At 39.6% G+C, this 14768-nt stretch overlaps 1 protein-coding gene across 1 annotated transcript; it reads left to right on the top strand.

Annotated features, from left to right (window-relative positions):
• The first annotated feature begins 3558 nt into the window (after nucleotides 1–3558).
• SPTSSA (serine palmitoyltransferase small subunit A) lies at nucleotides 3559–12850 on the top strand. The gene is made up of 2 exons (XM_048854044.2): nucleotides 3559–3784; nucleotides 11820–12850. Exons 1-2 carry the CDS (start codon nucleotides 3682–3684, stop codon nucleotides 11921–11923), a joined length of 207 nt encoding a protein of 68 aa, XP_048710001.1. The 5' UTR covers nucleotides 3559–3681; the 3' UTR covers nucleotides 11924–12850.
• Nucleotides 12851–14768: the final 1918 nt, after the last annotated feature.

Here is a 14768-nt window from a genome sequence, read left to right as displayed (position 1 = left end):
ATAGGTCAGCAGAGGGCAGTGTGTGATAAGTCTGCCAGGAAGTGAATCTGCTGCTTTTCTCTCTCCTGATTAGAAGAGCGATGGGTCGGTAGGAAAGAGAAGGCTCTGGCACAGTGGGGTGGTGGACTGATGAAGAAATGAGGTAGGGGACTCTGGGAGGAGTGTTGACAAAGTGGAGTTGACAATTGGATGCAGTTGACAGAGTGCTCATTAGGACACATGGTGTGAGGGCCTTAGGACTTAGAAAATGAATCACCTTAAAAAGCTTGTCTGAGTTGTGGTGCACTGTAGTGCTACCAAGGACTGTAACAGAACAAAGGCTGGTACCACAACACTCCAGTAAATCCACTGGGGATAGGAAAGGGCGCAACTGTTACTACTGTCCAGATAACTTCACTGGTCCTTCAGCTCTGACTGTATAAAGAGGGAGCTGTGACAGATGGGGAAATTTCCTGCAGGATCCTTGGAAAACTTTATTGAATTAAATTTAACTATCTTTGGAGTCCATTGTATTAAATGAATGGTTTATGTATTATTGTGGGCTGGAATTGTATGTAACCTCTTTTTAGGGGGAGATGTGAGATGAACACAGGGAAGTGTTGTGACTTCAAAGGACTGTATGGAGAACATAAGAATGGCCATAGTGGGTTAGACCAATGGTCCATCTAGCCTGCTATATTATCTTCTGACAGTGGCCAGTGCCAGATGCTTCAGAGGAAGCAAACAGAACAGGACAATTTTTCGAGTGATGCACTCTGTGGTTCACTGCTAGCTTCTAGCAGTCACAGGCCTAAGGACACCCAGAGCATGGGCTCTGTCTCTGACCATCTTGGCTAACAGCCATTGATGGACCGATCTTCCATGAACTTATCTAATATTTAACTGAACAATGTGCCAGATAAGAATGGACTTTTGGGACAAACACAGTCAAGTGGTTTCTCTGGGGAATCTCTAGGGGGAGGTGAATGTAAATTTCTCATCTCTGGTTATGCAAAATCCCAGCCTTTTGAAGCTACACCCTGAAGATCATTGTCTGCTGATTACTTGATAACCAAATATGTAGCATACAAAAAGGAAATGAAATTAAAATATTGCAATTAGAAGTATAAACAATTCAATAGAAAAATCAACATTTATGTATGAAACAAATGAAGTAATCAAGAAGAGTCAAGTGTGAATTTCAGTGTTTGCAGGGTGAGGAATTACTTACAAAAATAGGAATTTTTAATAAGTTTTCAATTACAAAGGGAGTGGGGAATCATGATACTGGAAGTCCAAAACAGTATTGAATGTTATAGGCATGTACAACTGTTTCAAATATATGGATTCTTTGGGAGAGGTAACAGCATAAATATGAAGCTAGTGTGCTCTAAAGGCTCAGAAACAAAAAGGAAAATTAAAAGAACCCCAAAGGTATGTATGTATATATTTATGTATTTTAATATCATAACTTTTGGGTGTATAACTCATGATTTTTAAATACTGGTGGTTGTATCTTGGGGTTGTATACCTATATTTAGTAAAAATACAGAAGAAATTTGCCTTTGAGAAGGATTTCATGCAAGATAGTACAGTGCCCTTAGGGCGAGATTTTTAAAAGTATTTAGTCAACTAGTGGTATTTTCAAAAGCATCTAGGTGCTTTTAAACTTTACAAATCTGGCCTGTGGTGAATATTTGAGAACCAAGTTCTACACACAAGTGGTGACATGTGAAAATGCACTCAGAGAGGCAAAATAACAGTTGCTAAAGACAATCCCCATTGGAGGCTCAAAGAAAACTGAAGTTTTGACAGCAAACCAGGATTTCAGTCAGCCTTGAAGTCATGTGATCCCTAAAAGAATAAACTTTTACCTAAAATATGAACAGAACAAAAATTTAGAACTAAAACCTAATATCCAATGCAAACAGGAGGACCTGTAGCAGAATTACTGTGAGATGTGTTTCAGAGTAGCAGCCGTGTTAGTCTGTATTCGCAAAAAGAAAAGGAGTACTAGCTGCACCTTAGAGACTAACCAATTTATTTGAGCATAAGCTTTCGTGAGCTACAGCTCACTTCATCAGATGCATTCAGTGGAAAATACAGTGAGGAGATTTATATACACACAGAACATGAAAAAAAGGGTGTTATCATATACACTGTAAGGAGAGTGATCACTTAAGATGAGCTATTACCAGCAGGAGAGCAGGGGGGTCGAGGGGGGGGGGGAAGAAAACCTTTTGTAGTGATAATCAAGGTGGGTCATTTTCAGCAGTTAACAGGAATGTCCGAGGAGCGCGGGGGGGGGGGGGGGGGAAATAAACATGGGGAAATAGTTTTACCTTGTGTAATGACACATGCACTCCCAGTCTCTATTCAAGCTAATTGTATCCAGTTTGCAAATTAATTCCAATTCAGCAGTCTCTCATTGGAGTCCATTTTTGAAGTCTTTTTGTTCTAATATTGTGACCTTTGGATCTGAAATCAAGTGACCAGAGAGATTGATGTGTTCTCCTACTGGTTTATGAATGTTATAATTCTTGACATCTGATTTGTGTCCATTTATTCTTTTACGTAGAGACTGTCCAGTTTGACCAATGTACATGGCAGAAGGGCATTGCTGGCACATGATGGCATATATCACATTGGTAGATGTGCAGGTGAAGGAGCCTCTGATAGTGTGGCTGATGTGATTAGGCCCTATGATGGTGTCCCCTGAATAGATACGTGGACACAGTTGGCAACGGGCTTTGTTGCAAGGACAGGTTCCTGGGGTAGTGGTTCTGTTGTGTGGTGTGTGGTTGCTGGTGAGTATTTGCTTCAGGTTGGGGGGCTGTCTGTAGGCAAGGACTGGCCTGTCTCCCAAGATTTGTGAGAGTGATGGGTTGTCCTTCAGAATACGTTGTAGATCCTTGATGATGCGTTGGAGAGGTTTTAGCTGGGGGCTGAAGGTGATGGCTAGTAGCGTTCTGTTACTATCTTTGTTGGGCCTGTCCTGTAGTAGGTGACTTCTGAGATGTGATTGCAGAAGCTACTAGCAACTGTTAATATTTCCAGTGATTGCTATTAAAATATCTATTATCTAGCATGACATTCATCTGCACAATGTTAACAAAAGTAAATGAAGATCTAAGAGTAATAAAAATATAATTTCAAAAAGTAAATAAAGGAGTGAAACTCCATTTAACAGTGGATTGCAAGAAAAATGCAGTCCAGTCCAAGGAATCCGAATAAAGGGCAAGCCGAATATGCTTCCTGCTATAAGATGTTACGGGGACATATAAACGGATAAGCAATTCTTTTAAACACTGATAATGATCATTTTTGGACAGGAGGGCGTATGTAAAATATTTCACGGAATCAATCAAGTGTCCTTTAGCAGCTCAATAGGTGGCATCACCAGATACATTGGGGCGCACCTTAAGGTACACCTTAACACCACTTTTCTGTTGCAGCCACTGCAGCTGGCTCAGCCCACCAGCAGGGCGCGCGTGGTCACCCCAAGAGAGGGCAGCGGCGTCGGCGGGTGTTCTGGAGCATGCTCAGTCCTCAAGCGCATGCTCGCTACCAACAGAGCCGCCACGGGGCGGAGCGGCCTGGCTGTGGCACGGCCCCTGGCGCGGGGCGCGGTGGAGGGCGTTCCCCGCGCGCCCAGGCCCAGCTCAGTCAGTTTGCGGAGGCCGCACGCGGACAGGTCCGGTGATGGCGCTGGGCTCGGCCTGGGGGCGGGTGTCGTGGCTGTATTACCAGTACCTGCTGGTCACCGCGCTCTACATGCTGGAGCCCTGGGAGCGGACGGTCTTCAGTATCCTCCCGCGGCCGGGCCGGGCTGGAGGGAGGCGGAGGCCGCGGTCGCGGCCGCCGCGGGGCTGGGTCCTGTTAATTAAGCGGCCGCCGGCAGCGCGTGCCGGAGGAGGATGGGCGGGGCCGGTGCGGGGAGGCCACCGCCAGCCTTGGGGGGGAAGGGAGGTTGGGAGCGGGGGAGGGGCTGGGGCGCGGAGGGCTGGGGCTCATGGCCGCGCTCGGAGAAGTGGAAGGTAGGATGTGGGGCGGCGGTGGATGGTCCAGGGCCTGTTGCCCCGCTTTGGGCGTGAGGGAGGGGGCTGGGTCCTAGTGCGCCGCTCTGCTCCCCGGGCTGTTGTAACGCCCTCCTGTGTATCTGTGCCCACCCTGTGGTGTGGACTGTGCGAGGTGCTTCAAGCTCAGCCGAGCTGCGAGAGGTGCTTTTGGGTGGTGGTGGGGAGGTCTGACCTTTGTCCCGAGCAAGCTGCCCTGCTATCCGTTCAGCCCCTTTGTTCTGAAGGATGCTGTTATGATTAAGGCACCAGACTGGGACCTGAGAGGTCTGGGTTTGATTCTTGGCCTTTCCAGACTTTGAGAATGTCTTTGAGCACTTTTCTGATCATGGGTGCTTAATGTGCCCCTTCCTGTCTGTAAAATGGGCCCAATAACACTTTCCTCGCAGGCATATGGTTATGGGTTTAATTGATGCTTGGGAGGTGCTTAGCCCTTGTTTACATTGAGGGTTGTTAGCCATCCCACTATAGCTATGCTGGTGGTTTAAAAACCCAAGGTTCAGTTCTAACTGGCGGTATGAGTATTTAGATAAAATAACTGATAAATAGTAGCAGTCTATAGCTACATTGGCTTTGGTGGGGGTTAGTGTTGCAAAGTGTATAATGTGGCACTATTTCCTAGTCCCACAGGTTAAGTTTGTTGTGTGAACAAAGAAGGAACCCTTTCACCCATGTGTGAGGAATCTGTTAATCCGCTCATTCCTTGCTTGTTAAATTACGTTCAGATTCACAATCTGTTACAACAAACTATAACAAGTGTTGTCAATGTTTGAGAGAGCAACACAGATTATCTTTCAGAACAGTAAGGTGTCAAGTCTCCCTTCTGGCCATTTAGCAATGTAGTTCATTTCTGAGTCAGAAGGCAGGTTGCTGTGCCTTGATGCAATTTCTCCTTTCTTTTTCCTTCCCTAGAATTATGCAACTTTTTTCTCTGTTAACTTGAGGAATTGTTTCTGTTAGTTAGAAATACCTTTAATGCATTCCTTCATACTTACACATTTTCCTTTCCAATGTGCATATAACAAGTAATTTATGTGTGGTGCATAGTCCTGCAACTCTAGGTTTCCATTTTGCTTTGTCTCCCTGTGTCTTTTTTTAATTGATGTTTACTAATCCTGTAGTTGGTGAATGTGCTTGTTTTATGTATTTCACTATAATAATCTTCTAACATGAAGGTTCAGTTGTAGAGACCTGTATCTAGATTATTGTGTTTCTTTGAGCAGCTTGTTCTAGAGAGTGATATATAATGTCTTTTCATTCTATTCTGAATGTGGTGGTTGCTTGATCCTTCGTTAAAATGGCACCTCGTATTTGCGGCCACTCTCTGATGGATGACCTTTAAAAATACCTCCAAGGAGTACTGAGAGAGATGAGGAGATAAACTAATCTAACCAGTCACAAACAGAATGTGGTGATAGTAATAATAAGGGTGCTTTATAGGGGTGGTGGTCAGTTAATCTAACCAGTCACAAACAGAATGTGGTGATAGTAATAATAAGGGTGCTTTATAGGGGTGGTGGTCAGTTGTAAAGAAAAGATCTTCCATTAGTAAAAGTAGGGACTGTTGTTTGCCCAAGTTACAGGTGCATAATCATGTAGATTTTTTTCTATGTAAATCTCCAAAATGGAGAGAGCATATAAAACAGAAATGCATTAACATGGGATGGACTTGATATCTATGTTCTCATACACCCACATAGTATATATTTTGTTACTTTTCCTTTTTTCTTCTCAGTGGAGATATCCTATTCCTTAGCAATGGTACCTGGCTCTGTTTATGCCAGGTCTAGTGTCAGTGAAGAAATACCTTTGTTTTCTATGCTTCATGAGCATTATGTTTTGTCAGAGTAGTTAGGCTTGAACATCGAGCTCTTTATATCAGCTAAGCAATCTTCTGATTGTGGCAAAACATATAAGTAACGTAATGGTGTGCATACAGTTCTCTTCATTTTGTTGCCAATTCAAACAACTTTTGTTCCTGTAAGTTATAGCTTAAAATTAATTTGACATGTAACTTTCAGGTTTCTTATTGTATTGAAGTAATTGCTTTGTGTGCTAAATTGCAATTGCTGGTAACTTTTAATTAAATTTTTACGATGCTGGCCAATGTAATGAACAGAATGTAATGTGTTAAGCATTTGGAGAAGTATGAACTCTACACTTGACTACAAAGAGGTCTTTAAAAGATGAAAGCCATTTAGGGTCCTTTGATTGAGAACATTATTTCGACTTCATGCATGGTCCTTGAAGAACTCCCTGCTGAGTCCTTCAGTGAGTTTGCTGATTGTGGTAGATATCACTAGATAGTGAACTGATGTTAATAACTTATGTCATGTAAGCCACTGAACAGCTGTTAGATGGCTATTAACATTGATCTGGCTTGAATTTGAACCAACATCTCTTTAAAGCTTTGAAGTTCCCATTGAGTTAAAGTCCAAGATTTACGAAAATGACCTTGACCAGCGCTGAATATAGTATTGCTGGTTGAAGGGAATCAGTAACTTTTATAAAGGCTTTATCTAAGTATCACTGTATCATGCAACTGGTATTGTCTTATTGTTTCTGTTTACTCCCCTGTTTCTGTCTATTATACATAGAATGTAAGCTCTCTGTTATGTGTCTGTACAGTGTCTAGCACAATGGAATATGAATAATCCTATTTTGTGAACCACTATGTTTATTAAAATACTATTAGCTACTTGAAAGCTGGGAATGTCAGATTTCCATTGGATGTTAATAGTATATACCATCATCTTGATACCTAGTCATCTTAAAAAAAAAAAAAAAAAAAGTAGTTTCAGGTAGTACACCTGCCCCGATTCCCTTTGCCTGTTTGTTTTATATATTTTAAAATTTTGCTGTTTGTTTTTTTTAGGACTGTCAAGCGATTAAAAAAAGTAATTGCACGATTAAAAAAATAATAGAATACCATTTATTTAAATATTTTTTGATGTTTTCTACATTTTCAAATATATTGATTTCAATTACAGCACAGAATACAAAGTATACAGTGCTCACTTCATATTTTTAATTACAAATATTTGCATTGTAAAAAACAAAAGATAGTATTTTTCAGTTAATCTAATACAAGTACTGTTGTGCAATCTCTTTATCATGAAAGTTGAAATTAGAAATGTAGACTTATGTACAAAAAATAATAAAACAGTGTAAAACTTTAGAGCCTACAAGTCCACTCAGTCCTACTTCTTGTTCAGCCAATCACTAAGACAAACAAGTTTGTTTACATTTGCTGGAGGTAATGCTGCCTGTTTCTTGTTTACAATGTCACCTGAAAGTTAGAACAGGCAGTCCCATGGCACTGTTGTAGCCAGCGTCGCAAGATATTTACTTGCCAGATGTGCTAAAAATTCATATGTTCCTTCATGCTTCAACCAGCATTCCAGGGAACATGTGTCCATGCTGATGATGGGTTCTGCTCAATAACAATCCAAAGCAGAGTGGGCTGACACATGTTCATTTTCATCATCTGAGTTAGATGCCACCAGCAGAAAGTTGGTTTTCTTTTTTGGTGGTTTGGGTTCTGTAGTTTCCGTATCAGAGTGTTGCTCTTTTAAAACTTCTTAAAGCATGCTCCACACCTCGTTCCTCTCAGATTTTGGAAGGCACTTCAGATTCTTAAACCTTGGGTCGAGTGCTGTAGCTATCTTTAGAAATCTGACATTGGTACCTTCTTCGTGTTTTGTCAAATCTTCTGTGAAAGTGTTCTTAAGACGAACGTGTGCTGGGTCATCATCCAAGACTGCTATAATATGAAATATATGGCAGAATGCAGGTAAAACAGCAGGAGACTTACAGTTCTCCCCCTATGGAGTTCGGTTACAAATTTAATTAACACATTTTTTTAACAAGCATCATCAGCATGGAAGCAAGTCCTCTGAAATAGTGGCTGAAGCATGAAGGGACATATGAATGTTGAGCATATATGGCACGTAAATACCTTGTACTGCCGGCTACAAAAGTGCCTTGTGAACACCTGTTCTCACTTTCAGGTGACATTGTAAATAAAGAAGCAGGCTTCAGTATTTCCCGTAAATGTAAACAGACTTGTTTGTCTTAGTGATTGGCTGAACAAGAAGTAGGACTGAGTGGACTTGTAGGCTCTAAAGTTTTACATTGCTTTGTTTTTGAGTGCAGGTATGTAACAAAAAAAAATCTACTTTTGTAAGTTACACTTTCACAATAAAGAGATTGCACTGTAGTACTTGTATGAGGTGAATTGAAATACTATATTTCTTCATCATTTTTACAGTGCAAATATTTGTAATCATAAATAAGTGAGCACTGTACACTTTGTATTTTCTGTGTAATAGAAATCAATATATCCAAAATATTTAATAAATTTCAGTTGGTATTGTTTAACAGTGCGATTAATCGCGATTAATTTTTTTGAGTTATCATGTGAGCTCACTGCGATTAATCGACAGCTCTAGTTTTATTTTGTTTTTTAAATCCTCTGTATAAGATCCACAGGAACAGATCTTATGCTTATAAGAAGCATACAATCTTTTTAAAGGGGATAAGGCAATAAACCATGTTTATTGAGAGTACAATTTAAGCACTGAAATCCGCATATGCTTCCATTTACTTACCCTTGCCCCCCCAACCCCCCTCCTCCAAAAAAAAAAGGTGGGGGTTCTGCAGCTGGAGTCTTATAGTTACCAGTCCTTAGTGTTGCTTGGTCAGTTCCAGTGGCCAGCTGAAACTCACATGAGGGAGGTGAGGTGAGCCTTTGTCGAACACGCTCAAAGCTCCGATGTTGATGCAGAACAAACCCAAATTCCTATGGCAATGCACCCTTCTTTTATAGTAATAAGTTTCCATACAAGTCTTTGGTTCTTGCTGTGTTACACCGGAGCTGTTAATTATGAGGTAGTTAAGGTTGCTTTTAATTAGCATTATTTGGCTTGTTACTGGGAGTTATTTGCAGCTGTTTTTTTTTTTTTTTTGGCTTTACTTTTTATTTTGTTCTTGGGGTGTTTGCCTTTGCTTTAGGGTTGTTAATTTGCCATTTTGGTGATTTTGATAATAAAGTTGATGCCTTTTGACTTTTTTTTTTGTTTTGGACCATTTGGCCCAGCTGTTTTTTTTATTTACATACCAAACAGTAAATAAGGCAATTAAAGCCATAAAACTTTAGTTTTTTTAAGAACAATTATTAACACAATTAGCAAAGAATAAACGTAGAACTTTTTTTTTTAATAATTTGAGGCTAGCAAAATGGAGTATAAAGCAAAATAAGCAAAATGGAGTACAATTTAAAAAACCCAAAGTCCCATGGCAGTACACCGTTCTTTTATAGGAATAAGTTCCCACACAAGTCTTTGGGTTCATTCTGAATCAATGTTGGAGCTTCAAATGCGTTCAGCAAAGGCCCTGCCCCCTCCCCACCCCCCCCTAGTTTCAGCTAACCACTGAAATTGATGGAGCAACTCTTAAAAACTGGTAACTATAAAATCCTGCTGTGAAACCTTGTGTGTGTGTTTAAATAAAAGCATATGCTAATTTCAATTCTTAAATTGTACTCTCAATAAATGTGGTGTGTATTGCCTTATCCCCTTTAAAAAATTCCATATGCTGCTGATAAGCATAACACAGAAGAAACTGACTAACTCTAAAGGGGAGACAGTGAAACTGACTACATATGAAGTGCTGTAAAATACATAAAATAATCTAACTGAAAAACTAAACTTTTTGGCTGTTGTAATCTTGGATATCATTTGGGGGGTATCGGAGGGTAATAGACAGAAGTGAGCTCGTTTCAGTGGTGGTAACATCCTGATCATCATACGGCCATTTTTTCCTCAATAAGTTCAGATCTGATTCTAGGATCTAGTTTGTCGATACTAGGACCTGCTGCTGAAAACAGTTGAGCAACTAATTCCCACTTGGCTCTCCTTGTGGATGAAAACAGCTCAACTTTAGAGAGCATTGCTACAGAAATCATGTCTGGAGCACTTGCCACTAGCACTAACAATGATGAGCCATTATCATAGGGTAGAAGGCCTTAGATTATTTATTTTTATTTTGGTAGTACCTAGGAGCTCCTGTCATGGACAGGACACCTGTGTTTGTACAGCATCTAGCACAATGAACAAAAGACGGCCCCTTCCCCAAAGAGCTTACGGTCTAAGTAGATCTAGTATCAGTGTGGTACATTGTCTGATACCTTGGAATCCCAAGGTTGTGACTAAGCATTCATGTCAAAGTTTAGGGATTTATGAGGTGACCCTCGCCAGTGCTTTTAAATTCCAATATTTCATGACCTACCATGACTAAAAAATACTCTAGTGAATGAGTACAACTTCTATGTTTGTTCTCTGACTGATATGCCAAACAGTCATATAGCTTTTGTTGTTAAATATACAGAGTGTAGACCTCATTTCTGGAGATGCTGATGAGCACCTGCAGCTCCTGTTGAAGCTGTGGTAACTGGATACTTCTGCCAGGCCCTTTAATACCTAATGCTCTGTTTATAGTACTGTATTTTTATTAGGCTTATTAAACCCAATTTTAATGTTATGATTGGAGGAAATTCCAGGTAGTCTGATTTTAAAAGGGTTCGTAAAAAATTTTGTGTGTATCCAGAAATGTTCAGGTTTGAGTCAACCCAGCCTCCACATGACTACGATCCCATTGCATTTCTGTAGGCTGGGCTTGAGTTTCCCGGAACTGGACATAGGACTAGTGATAATATTAGCAAATATAGGTAATGTGTATCATGTGAATTTTCCAAGCTATCACTCCTCATATTTGACATAAGCTAGTGAAACTATAGCCTGAGAATCATTGTTTGTGGATTGCCAGATACTACAAAAACATTTGCAGAGAGCTGCAACCACTTCCAATAAAATGTTAACAGTTTACAAACACAGCTTGAATTAAAACAAAGGCTGTGCTTTGAGGTATTATGATTTGAGTGAAACATCTAGATCAGTTCTACTTATAAGATACTGATCAGGTGTCTAACGGAATTAATACTAATACCATAGTTCCTTCTATCAAAGTGCTCTTGAAAAATAAATTGAGCCTCACAACCCTCTTGTGAGTGAGGTATTATTCCCATTTTGCAGATGGAGAAGCTAAGTGACCTGCCCAAAGCTGGCAGGCAGCTGGGAACAGAACCCAGGTTTCATCACTCCCTGTTTTATACCAACGACCATTCTCCTTCCAGTCAGGTGTATGCACAAATTAAGGTTTAGTTTATTTGGGCCATTCCGTTCCAAGAGAATCCTTTGGATAAGCATTGAAAGACTAGTTTCTTCAAATATGAACATCTCATCTATATCTATGTGTGATATGTATGAATATAGATAGATATCTTTAAAAGATCTTGTGTAGCTCCCCATCTCTATGAATTAGCATAAATATAATGCTCTTGCTGACAGGGTAAAACTCAGAACCTGCAGAAGTTTTAGGGAATCTGGTTATTTCCCATTAATGTGTTTCTTCTCTCTCTCTTTCACACACCCCCGGGGGGGACTTTATTTTTACCTCCAAGGCATGTGGCAATAAAATAGAGAATCTGGAAGGCATTTTCATAATATAGTTAGTCATTTTACCAGTCTTCTAGTTTTCACATTTACAATGGATTTTTTCCTACAGCTGTTATACATGAATACAGTTGAGCATATACAATTTAGAATTATACAAGTTTTATAATAGTTTTGAAGGATAGTGTTAAAACATTCTTGTTTTGTGATTGAATAAAATTCGAAACTGCAGCTTTCCTTAGCTATTGCTCAGATTCTATGCTGGTTTCCATTGTTGGAATGGCGCTGTACACTGGCTATGTGTTCATGCCTCAGCACATCATGGCGATATTACATTACTTTGAAATTGTACAGTGATGAAGAAAGTACATTCAAGAAGTAATAGTGATTTAAGATTCATTCTGCAAAGAAGATCCAACTGCCTAGTTTTAACGAGACTTCTACAGATGTCAGAACAAGAAACACACAACTATGACTCTGAAGACGAGGAAACCAGATGTGTAGAGCTACGACATACTTCGTGTGTTGTGTTCATTCACTTTAATTTTACAAGCTGCCCTTGTATAATAGTTTTGCGTATTTTAACATTGTAATTGTTTGTACTTTGATATCAGTATTTTCTTAACTTTGTGAAAAGTAGTTTGTAAACCTCAACTCAGGTGTACTGTCTGCTCTCCAGACTTTGTCCAACAAAATGTTTGTGCATATTGCTATATTTGACTTTAGCAACAAAAAAGTCTTTTGTATTCCAGCTGATGGAGGAAGAGGGGTGGATGAGACAGAGGTAACACTTCATTCATCATGTTTAGGATAAAACTATAGATGCAGTCTTTCCAAAGTTGGAGCAAAAGGACTAATGGACTTATATTCTTTCATGAACTGCATCTAGGCCCTCAAGATTTTGTGATAATTTAATGTTCTAACTAAACTGTACTTGTACATAATGCTAGTCTTCCAAGGATTATGTTTCTGTGCAGATGGAGAGGAGTTTTTTCCTATGTTCATTGACATAATTACACTGCTGACTTCTTTATTGCAGTTAGTGTTCCAAACACATTTGAACATATTCTTGTTACAAATGACCAAAAGATAAGTTTATAAGTGGACTTAAGTTAAAACTACAACAATAAGAAGCTGAGTATTTGGCTGAAATTCTGTCTATGTTCTTAACTTTTTTCAGATTTGTATTCTGAAATGTAAGATGGCAACAACCTGACTTTCTAAGGTGGAGGATATTTTTTTTTGTTTTTAAAAATAAAAACTAAAAGCAGAACTGATGCAAAACTTTTTTCCTTTATTTTTAGAAGTTAATGTGTTTTGAGCAGAATGCATAAAACTGACACAGGTGATGGGGCAAGGGAATGATGTTAACCAAAGAATCTGTCTTGTTGTCCCAGTAAGAATAGGTACTGTGGGCGAAATTATGTCCAAAGATATGCAGCTCCTGTTGGTGCTAATGGAAGTTGCACAAGTAGTTCGTAATGCATCATGCCTAATTAATGCACAGCTGTTAGACAATAGTCAACATGACGACAAGGTTTAATTCCCTTAAATACGCATTCCAGTGAGGAATGGTAAGATGCTTTTTCTATATTTAAAATAGTGTGTGCATTTATTTTCAGTTTAACTGAGTATAACTTGTTCTATTAAAAACTATTTTTGTTATCTTTAGTTGGCTTAACTTTTACCTGACTTGCAGATATTACAGAAGGCTGTCACCTCTGGTATCCAGAAGACGGCAGATTTAATAATTTTCACTATCCCAAAAGCTAACAAATGAAAGCTTTGGCATCTGAGGAAAAATTTCTTTTGGGACATATTGTCTGGTTGCACAATAGGCTAATGCATTAGTATTACTGATATGGCGATACAGAGGCAAGTGGTGCAGAATTGTCTTCATTCAGTTAAAAAACTGGCCATATAAACATAAGACTAGAGGGTGAAGGAAAAAAATCCCCTGCCATAGACTTTTTTCCTGTGAGAGGTATTTCTCATTGCCAACTAGCAATTACTTTAAGATTGTATGATCTGTGTTTGGGAACTCTTTTATTCTGTGACCGAAATGCTGCAGAATATTGTCCGTGTAAAAATGGCTTTAAGTGAGAAAACATTTGTAAATGGGTTTTGATGATGGTAGGTTTTCAAGTATCTGAAGACTATCATATCTCGCCTTAATGTCCTCTCCCAAACTAAACATACCCAGTTCCTTCAGCCTTTATTATGTCCACAGCATTTTCCCCTATCCACCAAATCAGTTACCCTGTTTAGAAATCAAGCTGGTTTGGCATGATTTGTTCTTGGTAAATCCATGCTGGCTGCTAATGATTACCCCTTCATCCTTCAGGTATTTGCAAATTTAATGTTTTAAACATTGCTCTAGTAGCTTCCCAGGCATTGAAGTCAGGCTGGCTAGTCTATAGTTTCCTGGCTCCTCCTTTCTCCCCTTTTTAAAGATGGGCACTACATTAATCCCTTCTCTAGTTTTCTGGGACCTCTCCTGTCATCCATGAGTTTGTAAATATTATTTCCAATGACGCTGAGATTTCTTCAGCTAATTCTCACAGTACCCTCGGGTGAATAGCATCTGGCCGTGCTGATTTGAATTCATTCAAATTGGTCAGAAGATCTCTGACATGTTCTTTACTTATGCCGATCTGCATCCCTTCCTCTTTATTGACTATGGTAACTTTGCTAGTTGTCTGGTCATGTGGTGTTTTTGTGAGAAGACTGAAGCTGGTAAGGCTGAATTCCCCACTCTGGCATTTAGAATCCTTGAAGGCCCCCACCTTCTGCACTCAAAAAATTAATACTTGCCACTCCAGGATTGTAATAAACTCCCAAGGTTACAGCTTTTCTTTGACCTTGCCTTGGTAAACACTGTCACCATCCAAATACAAAAAAACCCATTGGACCCAGGAAGGAGCACTTGGGAATTCCTCCCTGTAAGGTACCCTCAAAACCTTTCACCCCATCTCTGGGGAAGAGCTGAGAAGAAAACAAAGGAAATTAGCGGTTGCCACCAGCTAATCAAACAGCATAGGCACAAACCTCTTAGGACACAACAATCCAAATCCTGTTCTTAAAGGTAAATTTTATTAAAAACAAAAAGGAAGAAAATACATCTGGTACTTAGGCTTTTGCTAGATTTTAAAAGACCAATTCCAAAAATTAAGCACCCAAAATAGTTTTCTTGGGAGTTCAG

This window comes from Caretta caretta, chromosome 6, assembly GCF_965140235.1.
Source record: "Caretta caretta isolate rCarCar2 chromosome 6, rCarCar1.hap1, whole genome shotgun sequence".
Taxonomy (NCBI): domain Eukaryota; kingdom Metazoa; phylum Chordata; order Testudines; family Cheloniidae; genus Caretta; species Caretta caretta.
This window is presented reverse-complemented; position numbering and strand designations above follow the sequence as displayed.

Excerpts from the sequence above, each read along its gene's own strand:
- SPTSSA (XM_048854044.2), top strand. The coding sequence starts at position 3,682 with ATGGCGCTGGGCTCGGCCTGGGGGCGGGTGTCGTGGCTGTATTACCAG. Across the intron at positions 3,785-11,819 it reads CTGGGAGCGGACGGTCTTCA|ATTCTATGCTGGTTTCCATT; the intron begins GTATCCTCCCGC and ends GCTATTGCTCAG.